Source organism: Ornithorhynchus anatinus, chromosome X1 (genome assembly GCF_004115215.2).
Source record: "Ornithorhynchus anatinus isolate Pmale09 chromosome X1, mOrnAna1.pri.v4, whole genome shotgun sequence".
NCBI lineage: Eukaryota > Metazoa > Chordata > Mammalia > Monotremata > Ornithorhynchidae > Ornithorhynchus > Ornithorhynchus anatinus.
The window spans coordinates 104,890,473-104,909,303 of NC_041749.1; the positions used below are offsets into that span (position 1 = coordinate 104,890,473).

Consider the following 18,831-nt stretch of genomic DNA (forward strand, 5'->3'; position numbering starts at 1 on the left):
GGCCGACATCCAGGTGGAGACGTCCCGGAGGCGGGAGGAGATGCGAGCCTGAAGGGAGGGGGAGAGGACAGGGGCGGAGATGTAGATCTGCGTGTCATCTGCGTAGAGATGGTAGTCAAAGCCGTGAGAGCGGATGAGTTCACCGAGGGAGTGAGTGTAAATGGAGAACAGAAGAGGGCCAAGAACTGACCCTTGAGGAATTCCAACAGTTAAAGGATGGGAGGGGGAGGAGGCTGAAGTGTGAGGGACCCTCAAACTCCAAAACCGAAGAGGGGCTGCAACCAGCTGTTAGGGAGGCAGAGAAGAGTAGCAGGTTTGGGGAAGGAATAGATTCATGAATTAGTAGTCCATAATACGGTTTAGGGAAAACGGAGCTGCTTGCTTGTGGGGAGAGAGAGTAGGGGTGGTGTCATGCATATCTATCAACCTGGTTGGGCCTGTGAAGCCCATTATGACATGAGAGGAAAGCAAGAAATTGCTATCCTGACCCTCTGAAAGCAGCATGCAGTTCTGGCCTGGCCCACAGAGATTAATTCTCTGTGGGGGTGGAACTTGTGTGCTGATTCATTCAGTTGTACTTATTGAGTGCTGTGTGCAGAGCACTGTACTAAGCGTGTGGAAGAGTACAATACAAAGGTAAACACATTCCCTGTCCAGCATAAGCTTACTGTCTGGAACTGTGAGACAAATTACAGCTAGGTAAATAAGTGCTGGGGGATGGGGAGGGGGGAATAGAGCAAGTCGGGGGGGAAAATACCAAGTCAGGGTGATGAAGGGCCAGGGGAGAGGATGGGAGGAACTTAACCTGAGAAGGCCTCTGGGATGAGGTGTGCCTTCAGTAAGGCTTTGATGAAGGGGGAGAGTAACAGTCTGTCAGATTTGAGAAGGGAGGGTGTTCCAGGCCAGAGACAGGACTGTGGGCTAGGGGCCGGTCGCGAGATCGAGGCACAGTGAGAAGTGTCCTTATGACCGTGACACAGCCAGAAAGATTCAGAACCTGGTATTGCTGTATTTGCTCATGGATGGTGAATAAATACTATCAAGTCACATTTGAAGTCACCCAAGGCTAGGGATTGGCAGCTTTGGGCCTGGATCTGGCTCAAATGCAGCAACCAGGGCTGGCTGTGGTTGGGATGTGGGCTCTCGCTCTGTCTCCAAACTCTGTGTAGAAGGGGCTGGAGCGAGCCTGAGCCCAGCCTGCCTGCCAGACACCCATTTCCCCAGAGCTCCAAAGACCTAAGGACTTTTAGAGTTGTAGTTTTTGTATGTAACTCACTTCCTAGAACAAAAGCCTCAAACAAGAACCAGCAGGTGCAGCTGATTTAAAAATGCATTTCTGGGAGAATATTTCTGGTTGATCAAGCAATAATAGGGGGTGGGGGGCAGTGGGATGGGACTGCCATATGTCTGCTTTAAACTCAGTGAAGTTAAATAGCATTAGCTTTACCTCGTAGCCGAGCTACAAATCGAGTAAACGTGTCTGAAGTGTTCTTAATACTTTGTTGTTGCAGGGAAGTAAATAGAAAGCTCCACAAGGATGGTGTTACCCAAGCCGAGCTGTATCCCCCTACATCAGCCCCAGCTCAGCTGGATCCAGCAGTGGAGAGAACATCCCAACAGTTGTTCATAGGCTAGTCAGCATATATGTCCTTTAGTTCAACCTCCCATATCAATAAACGGGCCTGGAATTCCCCCCATTTGTTTGCGAGGCATGAAGTTGGTGAGTTATGCCTAAGAACGGAGGAGAAGCAGCACGGCCTACCGGGATATTTGAGCACGGGGCTGGGCGTCAGAAGGACCTGGCTGGGTTCTAGTGCAGGGTCCAATGCGTGTCTGCCATGTGACCTTGGGCAAGGCTGGGGATTAAAACTGAGCGCAGTGTGGGACAGGGACTGGGTCCAACCCAATTACCTTATTTCTACCCTAACACTTAGTACGGTGACGGGTTTCGGTCCTGGGTCCGCCACCTGCCTGCTGGGGGACCTTGGACAAGTCCCTTTACTGACCCTCAGATCCCTCATCTGTAAAACGGGAATTGAGACTGTGAGCCCCACATAGGACAGGGACTGTGTCCAACCTGATTTGCTTGTATCCACCACGGCGCTTAATACAATGCCTTGCACATAATAAATGCTTAACAAATGCACTTGTTATATAGTAAGTGCTTAAACAATTATTATTATTATTACCGTTACTCTGCCTGCTGCCTTCATGCAGCACTCTCAGAGCTTGGTCTCCCCCCGGCCCTCCACCCAACTCAAGAGAGGGAAGGAGGGACTGACCTGTTGCAGAGGAAGCAGTGGTGGGGGGAGAGGGGTGTGAGGGGAGCTCTCTTCACCTTTTGTTCTCCATCACTGCCCCCAGCCTACCCTTCGCTGGCATTGACAGAGCTCCCTCCCTGCTTGGTGGTGGGGGGACGACACAGGGTGGGAGTCGTAGGCACTAGGATGGGGGGGACAGGTAGTGTGTGTCCCCAAGCCATGTCACCTTCTAGATTTCCTCCGCCACCAAGTCTGACACCCCACTCCTGGGGCAGGAAGGGATAAGAGGGGAGTGCCTTCTGGAACTAAATTACCAGCAGGGAGTTTCTGACTCAAGCACTAGATAGGAGGTTGGCGATGGACAGAAATTGTGAAAACAGGCTGGCTCACACAGGCAGCAAAGTCCACAGCGGCTACTGCGAGGGATACTCTGGCCATTGCCTGCTGGCCTAGGGTACTGGCACAGCCTTAGCGCGGTACTGCAGTCACCCCGACCCCAACAGTTTTGTGGGTTGGAGTGCGCCCCTGCCCGCCTACTCACCTTTGGCCCCCTCTGAGGCAGTGGGGAACACAGCCTGGCAAGGAGGAGAGCGTGAATGGTGCAGCACACACTCCTAGAGTGTTTTCCAGACAAAGTCCAAGTCACTCACCAAAAGGCAGTGTCTGGCAGGTAAAAGATTGTCAGGTTCGGTTAGTCTTTTTGGAAGTCAGGGAGCAACCAGAGTAAAGTTTTTCTCACTCATCTGCCCACCCCTCCCCAGATCAAGCGATTACACTGAAGTGACGGAGGGGAGGAAGCGGGTAAGCCGCACCTATGCTTCAGCCCTTTTCCCAGTGCCCACACTTAATGCCCTCCCCTGACCACAAAGGTAGAGGACGGAGGTAAGCCGACGGGAGCTTGCATCTGGGGCCCCGACAAGCCCCTTTCTGCACCAGTCTGCTCTCCGTCCAGCCTTACGCACATCTCTAAGAATATTCCCCCCAGGGACACGAATGCCACTCTGTGGCATTTACATGACTCGACTCTGGGGTGTGGCTATTTCACCCATCTGCTCCAGCAGGAAGGAGCCAACCTGTTGGTAGTTGTCCCCCAGAGGTGAGAGAAGGAGGCTTGGCCCTCCCTTTCCAATTCCCCGTCAGGCTCCTGGCTGAGTTTCGCACCCCTCTCTTCCCCCCCAACCAAAAAGCAGCCCGGCACCTCTTCTCCCTACCCGGCCCCTGCAGGGCCAGGTGCCTTGGCTGCTGAAATTTGGATTGGCCACCCTGGTGACGCCATCCCACAGCCAAAGTCCCTCCGTTCCCCCAAACCTTCCCAACCCCTACCTCTGCCTCCCGCTCCAAGTCTGGCCCAAGGGAGGTTGACAGCCCTGAAAACTAAATTCTTGGCGGGGAAGAAGCTACCGAGTTGCGGTGACAGTCAAAGACGGCAAAAGGAAGAAAAACAGCCTTGGCCCCCATTTCCTTTGCCATCTTAGTTTATTTCACGTTTTTCTATAAAATTTCTCCATAATTCCACAATTTTAACAAAAAGTTTAAAATCCAGGACAGAAATGATCCTGTAACTTATTACAAACATGATTCTCCTCTTTCCTTTGATTCGGGAGTTTCTCGGGCAAGACAAATTTCATAGTACATGGTGAAATACATTTCTTGGTAAAAACCCCTCATGTGACAGAAGGTATTTCATACCTTGGCTTTCATTTGTTCGACACAGCAGGAGACAAGGAATTCAGTCATTTCCAAGTTGAAGGATGCACCCTTTTCTTTAAGAAGCGTGGCACGTGGGCTGGTTCCTGCCCCCTGAAGGTAACGCCCCGTCTTCCCCTTGCCCCCGAGTCCTCCCCATTTTAGGGTGCCACAGGAACCGTTGGGGTGTGACGGTTCCCTGAGAACCTCGGTCAGGCGCCGGTGCGTGAACAGCCCTGAGGGACCATCGGCAAATATTCCATTTGAAATCCAAGGAGAACCGTTCCTGGCCCGGGGGCTCTGGCGAGAGAGTGGAAGGGGGCTGGTGGATAGGAGCTGTAGCATTTCCCGGCCACACACGGACATACACACGAGCAGCTGAATCTCACTCCTTGGCTATCGCCCAGGGCTCTAGTGTAATTGGATCATTGCACTTTCCTTTGGGCTGGGGCCGACTGTTGGGCAGCCAGGCCCTCAGGCGGGAAAGAGGCAACTTGGGAGCTGCCAGCCTGCGGCCATGCCACCCTTTCGAAAACCAGAGCAAGGACCTAAGCCCAGGGCGAAGCCTTTTCCAAATCCATTCGACTCACAAGGCTCTGATCCTTGGTCTTTATTCCAAATAGTTTGTCTTGTCCATTTTTCTTGGAAAAGTTTTGGCACACACCGCCCCCGCCCCAGCCCCCCAAACCCTGCCCTCCCCCTCCCCCCCGACCCTCCACGCCTCGGGCCCCCACCCCCCACCCCGACAGCTCGGAGAAGCACTGAAACCACTGCTGCTCCTGGAGCAGCTATGCCCAACAGCTGCCCCCGACAGGTTGATGCTCAGTGAGGGGGGGTGGGGTGGGGAATTCATTCTAGACAGGGAGACCAGAGATCTGCATCTCTCCTCCGTCTGCACAACCTCTAACACTTGAACACAGCAGAGACGTCACTATTAGAGGATGCAGAAGCAGGGCGTTCTTAGACAGGTTCTGGTTTCCAAGGCCTACGGACAGAATAAAAAGGAGTTTTAGTCTGCAAAACCTGCCCACTACGGTTTCCTCTGAAAACCCCAGGAGACGCGGAGTGCAGGAGTTCCCCCTCTACAATGACAATTTTGACACAACTCCTCGAGGGTACCAGCGCTGGACACAGACAGGAGGGCGGGGGGAAGAGGAGGGAGGGAGGGGAGCAGTCCAGTCCGGCCTCAGGGCAGGGTCAGATGGGCTAGCGGGGGGGTGAGGAATATAAAGGCAAGCCTGGGATGACGAGTGAAGAAAACGGGAGGTTGCCTCACGGGTAGAGAGGCCAGAGCCGCCGGCGACGGCGGGCTTGGCTACAAGTGGGGGTGGGCTGGGGGCCCCGCCGCCAGCCTGCACCCGTGTTGCTCCTAGACTTTAATCATTACGCTAACCAGAGGGAAATCGGTACATGCCAGGGATGGCTTCTCTTCTGAGCTTTTCTGATCGGGCAGAGCCTGAGTGGAGGGCCCCGACCAGAACTCGGGGCGAAGGAAAACCACAGGGGAGACATCCCTATCGGGGCCAAGTCAACAGGGCGCAACTCCTCCAGGCTGAGCGTTGGGCCCTCAAGGTGCAGGGCGGCCACCAGCTGGCTCAGAGAGGACCAGCGTGCCATCTAAAAACAGGGGCAGCACGTGAGCAGAACCCAGAAACTCATCTTTCCTGCTCTCTGCTCACCAGGGAAAGGGAAAAGAAGCTCGAAGAAGACCGGTTTTAAAGGTTAGTTCGATCTTTTGCTTTTCTTGCAATATTCTGCAAAACGATTCCATCTTATTTGGCAGAAGCTAAGTTTGCAAAGTTCAAATACTCTTCAAAACAGGAAGAAAAGCTGCAGCCAGGAACCAATTAGCCTTAAAATGCTAGGAGATAATCTGCAGTACTTGGCTAGATCCTGGCTACCAAATATACTCAGTGCTCAGAAACCCTAACTAGCTTAACTAGGTTTTGCACTGTGTGTGTGTGTGTGTGTGTGTGTGTGTGTGTGTAAGGAGGGGGGTTGGTGGTGGTGGTGGTGGTTGGGGGGGGGGGGAAACGTGTTGGGATGGATGGGGAGGAAATACACTCACACCGAACATTAAATATGCTGGATTAGTGTTTGCCATTTTCCACCATCATTTCAGCAGTTCTAAGAAGAGTGGATGGATTCTGAGATTTTGAAATTTTACATGTCTACGTGAGATAGAAAAGAAAAAAATATTCCCTTGCTTTGCGTTTCCCCACAGTACAGTCACTATCCCAGGGTCACTGGAGGAAAAGACACCCTTGAGAACATAGAACATTTTGGCAAAAAGTATTCTGACACTGACCGATGAAAATTAATCAGGCAGTCCCTTCCAGGACACAGAATGCTTCAAATATCACCATTCAGCTTTCAGATACTAGAACCTGTCCACGAGAGACACGTCAACAAAAGAGTCAAACCGTATTACTTCCTCCCATGGGCTCTTGCCATTAAAAAAACAAAAAACAAAAAAACACAAACGCACGGGCGCGCGCGTGCACACACACACACACACACACACACACCCACACACACCCTGAAAATGTGAAGCCCGACGAGGCCCTCTTATACATCCAGTACATACATACATACATATATATATATATATATATAATATATATAGAAAATATACAGCGTACAATTTTGAGTCCTATTACAGTTAGAGCAGACTGAAAGGAGTGAGACTGCTTCGGGCCTGGCATCAGCAAAAAAAGAGGTCTCAAAAGCCTTGGGAGATGGGAGACTCTGAAGGCACCTCATTCGCCCTCTCAGAAGCTGAACCCGAGAACAAGGCCCGGCCCCGTGGCTAGAACGATGCCTTCTGAAGAGCGGGGGCCGGCGGGGGGGGGCCCAGGCACCAAACCGTTCTCTAGGGGATACGCGTTCCACAGCGACTGACCCATCGGGCCACGCAGGAAGCCACGACCGTCCTCAAACGCGAGACCAGCTTCCAAGTGCTGCTATCGCGTCCACGGCGCTCACGGCGCACGGTTCCCCGGGCAGCAGGGGAAGAGATCACTGAACCGATTTCTTCCGGTCTCAGAGAGAGACCTGAAAGGGGCCCTCAGGCCCAAGCAGTTTTTCCAAGCAAACCCCTCTGTGCAGCAGGGAGCAGCTTCCTCTGTCGCTCCAACTCGGTACCAGAGCCCGAGCGTCCTTGCGTAGCTAGGCAGGGCAGACTCAATGTGGGGGCTCGTTCGAAGCCTACGAGGAAAAGTGCAGCTGGCTGTGCATTCGCTAGAGCATGGCTGTTCTCTAAGGCAGTGCAGCGCTTCGGGGGCTGGGATGGCGGGTCGGGGGTGGGGGGGGTGGGGGAGGAGGAGAAGGGTTAGGGGAAAAGACAGGGGAAGAAGAGGGGGGAAGGGGGAGGAAGGGGGGAGGGGGGCCGGACGGACACATCGAGAAAGGAAGGAAAAGGCCAAGTTCGGGGGGCTTGGTTCCTGGGACTGGGAGACTGGATTTCGGGTTTTCTGGGTTCAAAGGCAGCCCGCATCCGGGGCCGGCTGTCATGTGGCCACGGCTTCCAAATAACTCTGCAGTTTGCGGACGGTTGTCTCATCCAGAGAGAAAAGATCAAAGTCAAAGGTGGTGTTGGTGACGTTAAAATGGCCGGTTTCCTCGATGAGATTCACAATCTGAAAAGAGAGAGGCAGTGGCACAGTGCATGAAGGGTGCAAGGCCAAGAGGATGGAGAGCAGACGAGGCCAAGGGGATCCTGTGGATCCTCCTCTCTTTGCCCCGGGCAAAGCACCAAGTGCAGCCAGGACGAGCGCTGGCACGATAGCCACCATTGCCCCAAACTCAAGTTCCTGGAAGTCTTTGATGGAATCCCCAAATGAAAAGGAGGGGAGGCAGGGAAAAGCTTTAGATTCAACTGGAACTCTGGGAGCCATTGTGGGGAGGTGGGGGGGAGAGGGGAGAGAGCTCGATGACAGCAGAAGGCAAGACTCCTTACAATGGCCCCAAATGGCTCTAAGCCCCTCCCCCTCCCCCCCCAAACTGGCCTCCATCACCAAAGTACCATGGGAACCCTGGAGACGGGGAGGACCCCAGGTAGGTACGGTGGTGTGTTCGGGGGAAGCCTCGCTTCCAATGGGACTCTCCAAGGATCGAGGGGCAGAGGGACGATTCCCGGGAGATTCGGGGAGGCTTTGAGCGTGCCCTCACCCCCGTTTTCTTGGAGACTCCCCAAGGACTCCATGCCGTGGGAGCAGGGGTCAGACTTCCGAGGCGGCTTGGGGCTCCGGGAGCTACCTTCGCAGGCTCCACTCTCCCCGGCCACAGCCTTCTCTCTCAAAACGGGGTTCGGAGACACCCACGTTTGGGGTTTGGGGGGATGAAGCCAGGCTACCTCGCTTTCTGCCGTTCCGAACTTCACCTGCTCCCCGCGACAACGAGAACCACGTGGCTTCACGCTGACGACGGGGTGCCCGGGCAGCTACGGGCTGATTCTGAACCAGGCCCACCGGGGGCACCGGCCGGCACCCTTGAAAGCGGGGGGACCCAGGTTTGGGTGGCAGTGGGCCAGCGGCAACCTGCGAGCTCCTCCCCGGGAGGGTCCTGGGCCCTTGGAGGAAGGACCCCCACCCCCCCGTTTCACCCGGTGCTCCTCTGGCCCAGGCCTAGCCCGGCCAGCCGGAGCTCGGGGCCGGGTCCGCTTGGGGCTTAGCCACAAGAGCGTCTGCACCCTCGAAGCTGCAGCCAAACGCCCTCTGGTGGAATTCCATCCAAGAGCCACACTTCTCTCTGGCTTTGACCGTGAACTAGGCAGGCACCCGGAGCTCGCTGAGTCGCCCTGGGAGCGACGGGCTCAGCTTTAAGAAGATCCCTACCTGCTGCAGCACGTTGCGCTCCCGGAGTGCCATCAACCGCCTGTGAAGCTCCACCAGCTCGTCAGTGTAGGCCTGCAAAAGACCATGGTGAAACAGGGCGGAACAAGGTGGACGCGGGGCCTGCCCCAAGGGCACACGGCCCCGGAGTGGCGGAGGGGGCTGGGGCGAGCTGCCGGCCCCGCCCCGGGGTGGTCCCGGAGGAACCTTTCCCCCCACGGCCGGGGGGGGAGGGCGGGGGGGCCGGGACTCTGCCCGGCGGGCAAACGCCCCCTTCGGGCTGGGCCAACCTGGGGCCGGAAGGGGCTCTGGCCCCGAGGCTCCCCGCCGACCAGCTTCCCTCTCGCTTAGGAGATCCGATTCTCGGCTCAGCTCCGACCGTCCCATCAGATGGTCTTCTGCCCAACCGTTCCCCTCCCCGACGAGATCGGGGTCCAGGGGCCAGGAGCGGCCGGTCGGGCCAGGCCTCTAAGCTCTTTAAGGAAACCCAAAGCCCCGGTCTGAGTTCTTAAAATTACACTGATGCTCACGGCATCCCCGGCCCCGCTTCGCCAATAACAACAGTGGTTTTGGTTAACCGCTTACTGTGGCTTCGGCCTGGAACTGAGCGTTGGGGGGGGGGGGGGGGGGGGGTGAGGGAGGGGGGGAGAACGTCCAAGATAAAATCAGGTTGGACCCAGACCGTCGCCCCTGAGTCTCTGACCATGTAGAGGCAGGTCCCCGGCCCCCAGACCTTCTGGCTCCCAGCCAGGACGCTACCTGCTGGCCCACAATGGGGCCCTTGGAATTCTCACTCAGTGAGTCAGATCAAGAAAGGCCCGGAAAAGTGCCGCGCTCCTTCCTGTTGGCTTACACCATCTAAACCAGAACAAAGGAGACCCTGTCTAGCATTTCTGAGGAATGTGCCCTCTTCGCCCAACCCCAGCACCCCATCAGGCATGGGGGTTGGAGTCTTCCTTCCCCGGGAGCTCCATCTTTGGGAAGAGTCATCTGAGCGGGCGGGCCCTGAGAGCCCCAGGCCCCCCTGGAGCAGCATTTTTAGACCCACCTGCTGGGGGCGGGCTGGAGGCTCCTCCACAAATCTCATATTCACTAAGAAGGCACAAGCACTGGGCTAAGTGCAGGGGGAGGCGCAGAGAATCAGCTCGGACACGGTCCCCACCCGACACGGGGCTCACAATCTAAGAGGTGGGGAGGGCTGATCTCTTACTCCCTTTTGCAGATGAGGAAACTGAGACCCAGAAAAGTTGAGTGACCTGCCCAAAGTCACAAAGCAGGCAGGTCAGGGGCCTCACCCGCTCCAAGGCCAATCCCAGTACTGCCAGAGGAGGCAGCCGACTGGTCCAGGTGCGGTCAAACTGCAGCGAAGTCGCTTTGGGAATGCTTAAAAGGTAAACGGTGTGTCTCTGGGGGCAGCATTTTTCAGAGGGGCCCGAGTTCATCCCGATTCCTCAACTGCCCTGCTCTGGGTCCTAGATGATAAAAATAATAACTGTGGTATTTGTTAAGCATATACTATGTGCCAAGCGCTGTACTAAGCACTTGGGTAGAGTTGAGATTATTGGGTCCCGCATGGGGCTACGGTCTAAGTAGGAGAGAGAATAGGTGTTGACTCCCCACTCTGCAGATGAGGGAACTGAGGCAATTCTCAGAAATGAAGTGACTTGCCCAAGGTCACAACAGCAGACAAGTGGCTAGAGCCAGGATTAGAACCCAGGTCCTCTGACTCCCAGGTCCGGGCTCTTTTCACTACGCTACACCGCTTCTCTAGGATGAAGGCTGACATTACCAAGCCCCCAAAAAAGGCTGGTTGAAGAGGTCGACCCAAACGGAACTGATTCAGGAAGAGCGCTTTTGGGGTCTGTTTCCTGTTTGGAACTGACTAGCGACCCATCACCAAAGCACAGCGGAATGCAGTTCAAGGTCAGGGATGCAGAAAACTGATTCTGGAATCTCTAGAGTTCTCATACAGATGGGAAACAGAAAGATTTGGTCTGCTGGATGTCACATTCCCCATAGCACCCAAATGCTAAACAACGAGCAGTGAGCACAGCACAGTGAGCACGGCAAGTCTCTTTTCAAAGGTCACCAAACGGAGCCCTGTTGAATCAACAGGGGTTTTAAAACAAAAACAAACGAACAGACAAAAAACCAAAAACTTGGAGATTTTGTTTCATTGCTTCAAGCCCCAAAGGGAACCAAGGACTCTATAGACAGACTGACAGACAGACAATGGAGCCAGGCATTTTGTAAATAAGTGGTACAATACTGGCTCTGCAGGGCCATTACCTACAAACAGCAGTACTCCACCTCCGCTGCCTCCACAGGGCAGAACTCAGAGCTGGAAGGAAAAGCACTCCCAAATCCTGGGCAGGTGTGGGTGGTGTATATCCAGCCCCAGCTGCCTGGGGACCAAGGTTTCTTGCACTTAAGACCCCAGAGTGGATGGTGTGGAGAAGCTTCCTCCAGGGAGGTGAGTTGAATGCCCCCTGCATTGACACCTCACTTCCAACAATTCACGTTCAACAATAACCAACTCCTACCCCTCAACTCTGCACAAAACAGGGGAAGCTGCCCTGCCTGTCCCACCTCCACCCACTCACCTTGTCATAGGTTCCCTTTTTCAGGATCTTTTCTGGTTTGCTGCAGGGTTCTGGACTCTTTCTGCCAGATGCCTGGAGGGTTTGAAAAACAGTTTGCTTAGAGCCAGCAGAAGGCTGGGGGGGAGATAAGAGGGGGGGGGAGAAGAAGAGAGGAAGAGAGAGAGAGAGAGAGAGAGAGAAAAAAGAGATATTGATTTCTGTGTACCACAAGACAGTGTCAATACTCCACCTGGCACTGGTACCGAGCTAGGAGCCTATAGCCACAAACTGGCCTCAACACCCCTCACCACGTTCTCAACTTCATCTTTATCCCCACTCCTTTAACCACTTTGCGGCCTGAGTTTCCAGATTCTCTCCCCTCCCCCTACCACTAAGCCCGCATCAAACACAGCACATATCTCTGTTTCCTGCTGCCATCATCTCGGTCCTCAATGTCTGCGGTACTACTGGTCTCCCTTTCCTCTTCGTCCACTGCCCTCCTCTCCCGTATTTCTAGGAGGCTCGGGTACAAGAGGGGTGTTCTTGAAGCAATGAGGGGTGGAGGTCAGGGAGCCAGGATCTGGATGACCTCAAACGACTCTAGGCTTGCCAGCCAGCCAGAAAGTTACTGGGCTATTAAGGTGGAACCCAAGAGCAACCCCTCCCTTCACAGGCCTGGCCAGGCCACTGGGCGACTAATGGCTACTCAGTTCCCATCAAACTGCCCTGAAGTGAACTTTCTACCCACATTAAGTCAGTTTTCCTCTCAGGATTGGTTTGCAAGCCCTTTCAGATTTGGCTGTTCTGCTCCACACTGCTCAGAAACAAATAACAGAGTTCTCAGGCTTGGAGACCGAAGAGCCAACCTGAACAACTGGACTTTTTAAAATTCAGACCAGTCCCAGATGCAGCCGTCCATCACCTCGTACAGATCCACTTCTGGCAACTAATGCATTTTCTTTGGCCACTGAAGCCCACCTACACTCACTCCTCTGGGATCTGGCATTTGGTCATACGGACCAACTCAAGAATCGTTTCTGTTATTAGGATTCTCTGGGTCCCCCTTCTGGGGGATCAGAGGCCGGAGGGGAAGGGCACCCTTGGGGCACATACCTTGTTGTTAGCTGGGGGCAACTTCTGAGCGGGAGGGGCTTCTCGACTGGGCAGGCAAGAGTCTGCACTGTTGTCGCTGTCACTGTCACTGAAACTCAATCTGAAAAGCAACAGCCCAGAATGAAGACCCCTGATCTGGGGGATCTGGATCTCCTCTTCTGCTGCTGAACCCCGAGACCCTCAGGGTGGGCTGCTTGTTTCTGTATTTGTTTTATCAATTCTCCCTTCTTCCCTTCTCCATCCCGTTTTTCACTGTGTCACCAGGAGATCACACAGTCAGGTGCTTGCGGCTGACTCCTAGGACAGCTTGGGGTCTCCTGGGTTACCCCAGAGGCTGGGGAGGAAACCTCAAATTGGGTGCAAAAAGAAGCCCCACTCATCTTTGGCTTCCAGGAAGAGGGCACATTCTCCAAGGGAACAAAGCAAAAAACAGCCCCAGTTCATTTGGTCTTCAAATTAACCAGGACTGCCCACACCACAAAGCAGTGCCAACGAAGCTGTGCCCAAAATGTTCTGCCCTCCCTCGGGAGCAAGGAGAGCTGATTAGGAGATGGGTTCTTCTGTGGCAGGCATAGTGCTTGTCTGTGACTCAGGCACATGGGTAACTGCCATCATTTCTGCTCCTCGGATTTGGCAGCCACTTCGAGGGGCCAAATGCAAAAAGTAACAACTGCTGCCCCGTGTGTCGTGTGGAAAATCTCCTCCGGGAGTCATTTTGGCGAGCCCAACGGGATGGGGAGGGCGGGAGTGCCACCTAGTTTCCTCTCTAAGGATGAGAAAGCAAGAAACAGCCAGGCTCTCTCAGTTCTCCATACCGACCAGCAGAGATGCAGGAGGCTGGCTCAGTGTGGGAGAGCCTCACTGTACCCGCTTCCCATCTGAAAGCTGCAAGGGTAGCTCTGCTTCTTTTACCACCATTGTTATTCCTGCCCTCACTTCTTAGCTTGTCCTTTCTTCTCTCACGCCGGCCCGTACTAGGGTCCTGCTCTGGCCAGGCCCGGCGCAAAGCCCGGTGTGTCAGGGGCTCAGGCCCCCAGGATTCAAGAAGGGGCGGGAGGGGCGGTTGGGCCCCATGGTCAACTCGCTGAAATAACGCTGAAGCAGAAGAGAGCCCAGACTAGGCAGCCCAGTCATCCTTGGGGCTACCACCACACCCAGAAGAGTCCCGGGCCACATCCTTGCTCTGAGACCAGGGCTCCCTGCTCCGCCCCCCTCCATGCTGGGCTCACTCTGGCACACCCCTTCTCAAGCCCACTCCATATAGCTTAGCTTGCCTTGGAAGGCAAAGTCTGTGAGCAGTGGGGGTGCCAGCAGATCTTAACAGCAGACTTTTCTCGGGCAGGGGCAGAAGGGTGAAACTAGTTCGCTAGCCTTTCTGGAGTGGAAAGGAGAGAAAGGGGCAGCAGGACAGCCTGAACCCCCTGGGTCTCTTGGAGGGGTACGGGGGAAGGGCACGGGGGAAGGGCATATGTTTTTTCAAGGGTAGGGTACAGGAGGGCAGTAGGGAAGAGGTTCTGTAGGGGAGAGGGGGACAGAGGAAAGGGGCACTAAACTGTTTAGAGCTGAGTCTCCACACCCCACCAGGGTGGTACTATGGTGCCGGGGAGGAGCACTGGCAACCTGTCAGGGAACTGATCTGAGGGAATAGTCTCATGAATAATATTTGTCTAATGCCCTTCTGTCTGCACACAACGATACCAATTTGTTGGCAAGATGGAGGCAGTCTCCCATCTGGCCACCGTCAACCCCAGAAATCTGCCTTTCCTCACATCTGCTGTAGCCATTGGCTGTAGCTCAGCTCCTCGGGCCTCTCCAGCAGAGGCCGCTTGGGAGAGTCTACTGCCTTCCTCCTCCCCTCCCCTCCAGGCTCAACTCAGTTGCCACCAACTCACGGAGCCTGGGCTGGCGACGCCAGCGCCCCGTAGCGTCGGCTCATCACCTGGAATCCCTCGTGGGATTGCTTTTGACGGCTGCCTCCTCCCCAGAAGAAGAGTCGTCGTCGTCAGATTCTTCTGACTGCAGGTCCTCCACCATGGAACGCAGGGGCCCTGAGTCATGGGGTTGGGGGGGGGGGGCGGGGAGGGAAGGAGAGAGATGGGAAGAGCAGATGACACAGTGAGTGCTTACGTCACAGCTAAAGACCCACCTCCTCCAGGAAGGTACCCATCCTCCAGCACGTAGGTACACTTCAGGACCCATTCCTCTCCCTCGATTCTTTCTTGTAAACCTATCAGTGGGTTCACGTTCTTTGCGGATTCTGCATCTGCTTGATCTGAATACGGCAGATGATAAATTCCTAGAGGGCAGAGACCATACTTATTCTTCAACATGTACTCAAGTGTCTGGTAGGGTGCTCAAAATCAGAGGGGCCCTCAAACAACACTTGCTGATTGTTCTGAGCGTCTTAGAAATGAGCTAACAAGATCTAAGCGTTTCTCATAACCAGCTGTTTTGATGGACAGAACCTCTGAATTCACTGACACTCGACCCCCAGCCAGGTCACTAACTCGGTGACTATCACCAAGCCTAGCCAGTGGTGTTAGCGTTAGGCTAAGACCTTGCTCAATTAAATTACCCTGGCCCAGTGCTGAGTTAGGTACCCTGAGGTCAGCAGTTACGGTCACAGCTTGCCCAACCACACTGCCGGGTAACGGAGTGCCTACACTCTAAATATCTTTCCCACTTTTCTGGACACCTTCCTTATAAATCTGAGGGGCCCACAATGAATGACTGTCATTAACGAACAAGACCAACAGACTGGAATTGGGCCAGTGCTCAACTTTCCCAGTAGGCAAGAGCACATCCCCAACCCCACCCTCTCTGTGTAGAACGGAATCAGTAGCACCGACTGGGAGCAGGCATTTGGGGGATGGATATAAGTAGTAAGAGACGCGACCTCGGCCTTAGAGGAACTCACAGTCTAATGGTGAAGACAACAGACATAATGGAAGAGCAGGTATGCGGAACAGACGAGCATAAACAAATGGCAAGTCTATGCGTTGAGGTGGCTGATGGGATGGGGATAGCTAATCGGAAACTGTGGCACAAAACTATTAATTTCCTTTGGGAACACGACTGCGGACTGGTTTTATTTCTCCCCTGCACTGCCAGCCCTACTCTTTCTCCACCCTGGGGCACAGGTTTTTTTTTGTTTTTTTTAATGGTATTCATTAAGCGCTTACTATATGCCAGGTACTCTACTAAGCGCCGGAATGACGTTCAAATGTATAGAATCCAAAGAGCTTTCCCATCAAGTTCCTGGAGGGAAGGGAGGGATTTAGAGTGTTCCCATCTTACAGTTGAGGGGACCGAGGCTCAGGCAGGCCCATCTGGAGGTCACTTAGAGGGTCAGTGGCACCACTGTGATTAGACTCCAGCTCCTTGTGGTTCTTCCAGCCCTGTCCTTTTCCTCCTACGTCACCGTGCCTCTCCCATCTAAGCACAGGAGCCTATAACTTCCCCCTCTTACCCGGGGAGGGGGTTCGCAGGGAGTTCTAAAGAGGTCCCAGAGACTGGAGTGGCAGCAGCCTGCACAACCAATAGATAGTGGCAGGAGCCCACTGTGACTCCTAAAAATGAGCTGAGCTGGCTTCTTGGGCCCCTGGGGCCCCCCTGCACTCCCTCCCCGCCTCCCAATCTTAGAAATCTGCTATGAACACAAGGCAGACAGGCCAGTGGAGGGGTACAGTGAGTGTGTGAGATAAAGTGAGAGAGTAAAAGAGAGAGAGAGAGAAAGAGAGCGAGCATGCATGCAAGCAGAAGCACTACCCAGGGGCCTGGTAATGCCAACAGGGAGTGGGGCGAATCCAGGTGTGTGAACATCTCTTCCACAGTACACACACAATTACAGTAGGGCACATTTTCCAGGCATCAGGTAAGCACAGCACATTATTGCAGGACGGCCATTAATCAACACACTCAACCCCAAGGAGAGAGACTTAGCTGCCCCTGGAGCAGGGGAAGCTCGTTTTGCCCAGCAGATGCTACGATGGCCTTGTAAACTACAAACACGGGGCTCACAAGCAGCAAACGGTGAAAGGCCCGGGGCAGGGGAATTAGGGACGCCAGGCCTACAGAAACGTTCCTGCCCCTCCAAAGGCCAGACAGACTGCTTCTGGGACAGCTTGGCTTCCTTTCTGCAAGCCGATTTGGCTTGACTCTGGTTCCGATCCACTGCCCTAGGGGCAGGCCAGGCTAGGTCAGAGACCAACCGGCTTTCGGGGGCAGAGCCAGCCCTGGTGCTTTGGGTGCTTGTGGCGCTCTGGTTTGAGTTCGGCACTGGCAAGGCCCAGCACCAGTGTGGATGGCTCTGAGAAAGCCTCCCCCTGGCCCCTCAGAGAGACAGGCAGTACATGGCCTTGCTGATCTTCAACTCTTTCTAGGCCGCTGTTTTTTTTTGTCCTTACCTGGTCCCTCCTAAATGGTCCTCTTTTCCACATGAGTGCTTGCAGCTGGAGTTACCTTGGGGGAGCCCTTTCAGAAACTCTCCCTTTTCCTCAGAGTTTGTGGAGAATTGGAGGAATGCAAAAACGCACTGGGAATAGAGAGCAATGCTAAATGCTCGGATTAATTTGCAAATTCTTCGATAAGGAATGGTACTTCCAAAAATGATCAGAACTTTTCCTAAGGAAAAATCAGAATGACTTCACACACCAATAACTTTAGATATTCTGAGCTGAGCCCTCTGAAAAACAACTTAAGTCACAGTAGGCTTTGATCAGCAGAACGATCAAGAAGAAACCGGGAAAGGGCCCATGTGACACAAGGTGCTTTCTTTTTTTTTTTCCAAAAAGGTCAAATGAAAGTCTTAGGCAGTGAAACCTCAGGAACCCAGAATGTTCGGGGCCTGGGCCTGCTAGAATCTCTTCATTTTGCCAAGGTCCCGAGGACCTTTTCCTGCAGGGAAGAGGACGCAACAGGGGAAGGGAGCAGGTTGCTGATAAGTGTCGCTCCAGAGGGAGGGAAGGGACACAAAAAATGGGAGGGGAAAGCAAAGCAAGAGCCAGTTTGGGCCTCTCTCGTACTCCAGTGCTGGCAGCTTCTGGAGAGGGAAGGGGTGGAGAGGTGGCGGGGGTTCTGAAGGATCCAGATTTTTGAGATTGCACTCTATTCCACAAGATGGAATCTGCAGCAAGATGCAGCCATCCAGATTCCTGGAGCTTGAACCATTAGTGCCCTGAGGCAAAATAAATAAGTCACTTAATGGACACAGGATCCCAGTAAACAGGGCACCCTTTCAAAATTGGCCTTTCCATTCTTAGTGTGAAATCAGTAGACCTTGGCCTTCTTTGCAGGGTCAGGATGGCAGAGGAGAAACAGGGGCCAAGACCTTGTATAAAAATGCACAGTGATTCCTGGAAACGCTTCCTTGCAACACACCTTGACTGTGGTTCTGAGATGGCTCAAAATCCGAATCCGAACTGGAGTCTGAGCTGGAGCTGGAGTTGGAAGGACTGGACTGGACAGACTTCACCCCCCATAAAAGGAAAAAAAAAAAGAAAACAAATCTTAATCTTTCAATCCACTGAAAAGTATGGAGAAAAATAAAATATCGTCTAGTACACAAACTCAGAACAGCAGGTTATTGTACCCTACATTTTTTTCCCCCTCCAACAGGGCTTATAAAGACTTCAGTGGTAGCCTTTATTGAGCCCAACACACAATGTTGCTGTGCTCTTGGGCAACTACGACAGAAGCACAGAACGAGTTCCCTGCCCACATGGATCTTGTGTCCTAACAGGGTGGAGGGGAGGGGCGGCACAGACATAATGCTTCAGGTTGATCGGAATACTTAACTGGTTGACTACAAAATTGAATATACACAACAATATACATAAATGCCACAGGCTCTTAGCCAATTAGGCCTGTCTCCAGGGGCTAATGAGAGAGTAGCTTCCATTTCCCAGTTCTTCGCAAAGCCCCCCCAAGCAAGTCCTGAACATCCGATTATTATTAATAATAATAACAATTTTTGTTAAGTGCTCACTATGAGCTAAGCACTGTACTAAGCGCTGGGCTAGATTATCAGGTTGGATGCAGTCCCTGCCCCACAAGGGCTCACAGTCTAAGTAGGAGGAAGAATGGGGATGGATTTCCCCATTTTCCAGATGAAGAAACTGAGGCACCAAGAAGTCACTTGTCCGAGGTCACACAGCAGGCAAGTGGCAGAGCCAGAATTAGAACCCAGGTCCTCTGACTCCCAGGCCTGTGTGCCTTCCATTAGGCCACCCTGCTTCCCTTGGATTCCCATCCTCCACCCTCTCAGGAACTGGATGCAGAAACCCTCCAGCTTTCACCACAGGGTCTTGCTGCAGTGAATGTGGGGTACTATCACCTCAGTTAGCTCTTCTCCACTCC

At 53.8% G+C, this 18,831-nt stretch overlaps 2 protein-coding genes across 10 annotated transcripts in view; one reads left to right on the forward strand and one right to left on the reverse strand.

Moving 5' to 3' along the window:
* Positions 1 to 1,697, forward strand: part of ACSBG2 (acyl-CoA synthetase bubblegum family member 2) — a 40,037-nt gene extending 38,340 nt beyond the window's left edge. For both annotated transcript variants that reach the window (XM_029050805.2, XM_029050806.2), the window contains exon 16: positions 1,512 to 1,697. The gene's annotated coding sequence lies outside the window, so the exon portion shown is untranslated. The remainder of the gene's footprint in view (positions 1 to 1,511) is intronic.
* A 2,972-nt stretch (positions 1,698 to 4,669) lies between these two features.
* Positions 4,670 to 18,831, reverse strand: part of MLLT1 (MLLT1 super elongation complex subunit) — a 71,652-nt gene continuing 57,490 nt past the window's right edge. For 3 of the 8 annotated variants that reach the window (XM_029051698.1, XM_029051693.1, XM_029051700.1), the window contains 6 exons: positions 17,854 to 17,950; positions 14,414 to 14,522; positions 12,475 to 12,574; positions 11,383 to 11,496; positions 8,783 to 8,854; positions 7,315 to 7,585 (listed from right to left, as the gene is read on the reverse strand). In XM_029051698.1, the coding sequence (XP_028907531.1) occupies positions 7,457 to 7,585; positions 8,783 to 8,854; positions 11,383 to 11,496; positions 12,475 to 12,574; positions 14,414 to 14,522; positions 17,854 to 17,950 (621 nt within the window). In that variant the 3' untranslated portion in view covers positions 7,315 to 7,456. Of the gene's footprint in view, positions 4,933 to 7,314; positions 7,586 to 8,782; positions 8,855 to 11,382; positions 11,497 to 12,474; positions 12,575 to 14,413; positions 14,523 to 17,853; positions 17,951 to 18,831 lie in introns of those variants that run through there. The other 5 variants (XM_029051697.1, XM_029051696.1, XM_029051694.1 and 2 more) reach the window with 5 other exon arrangements.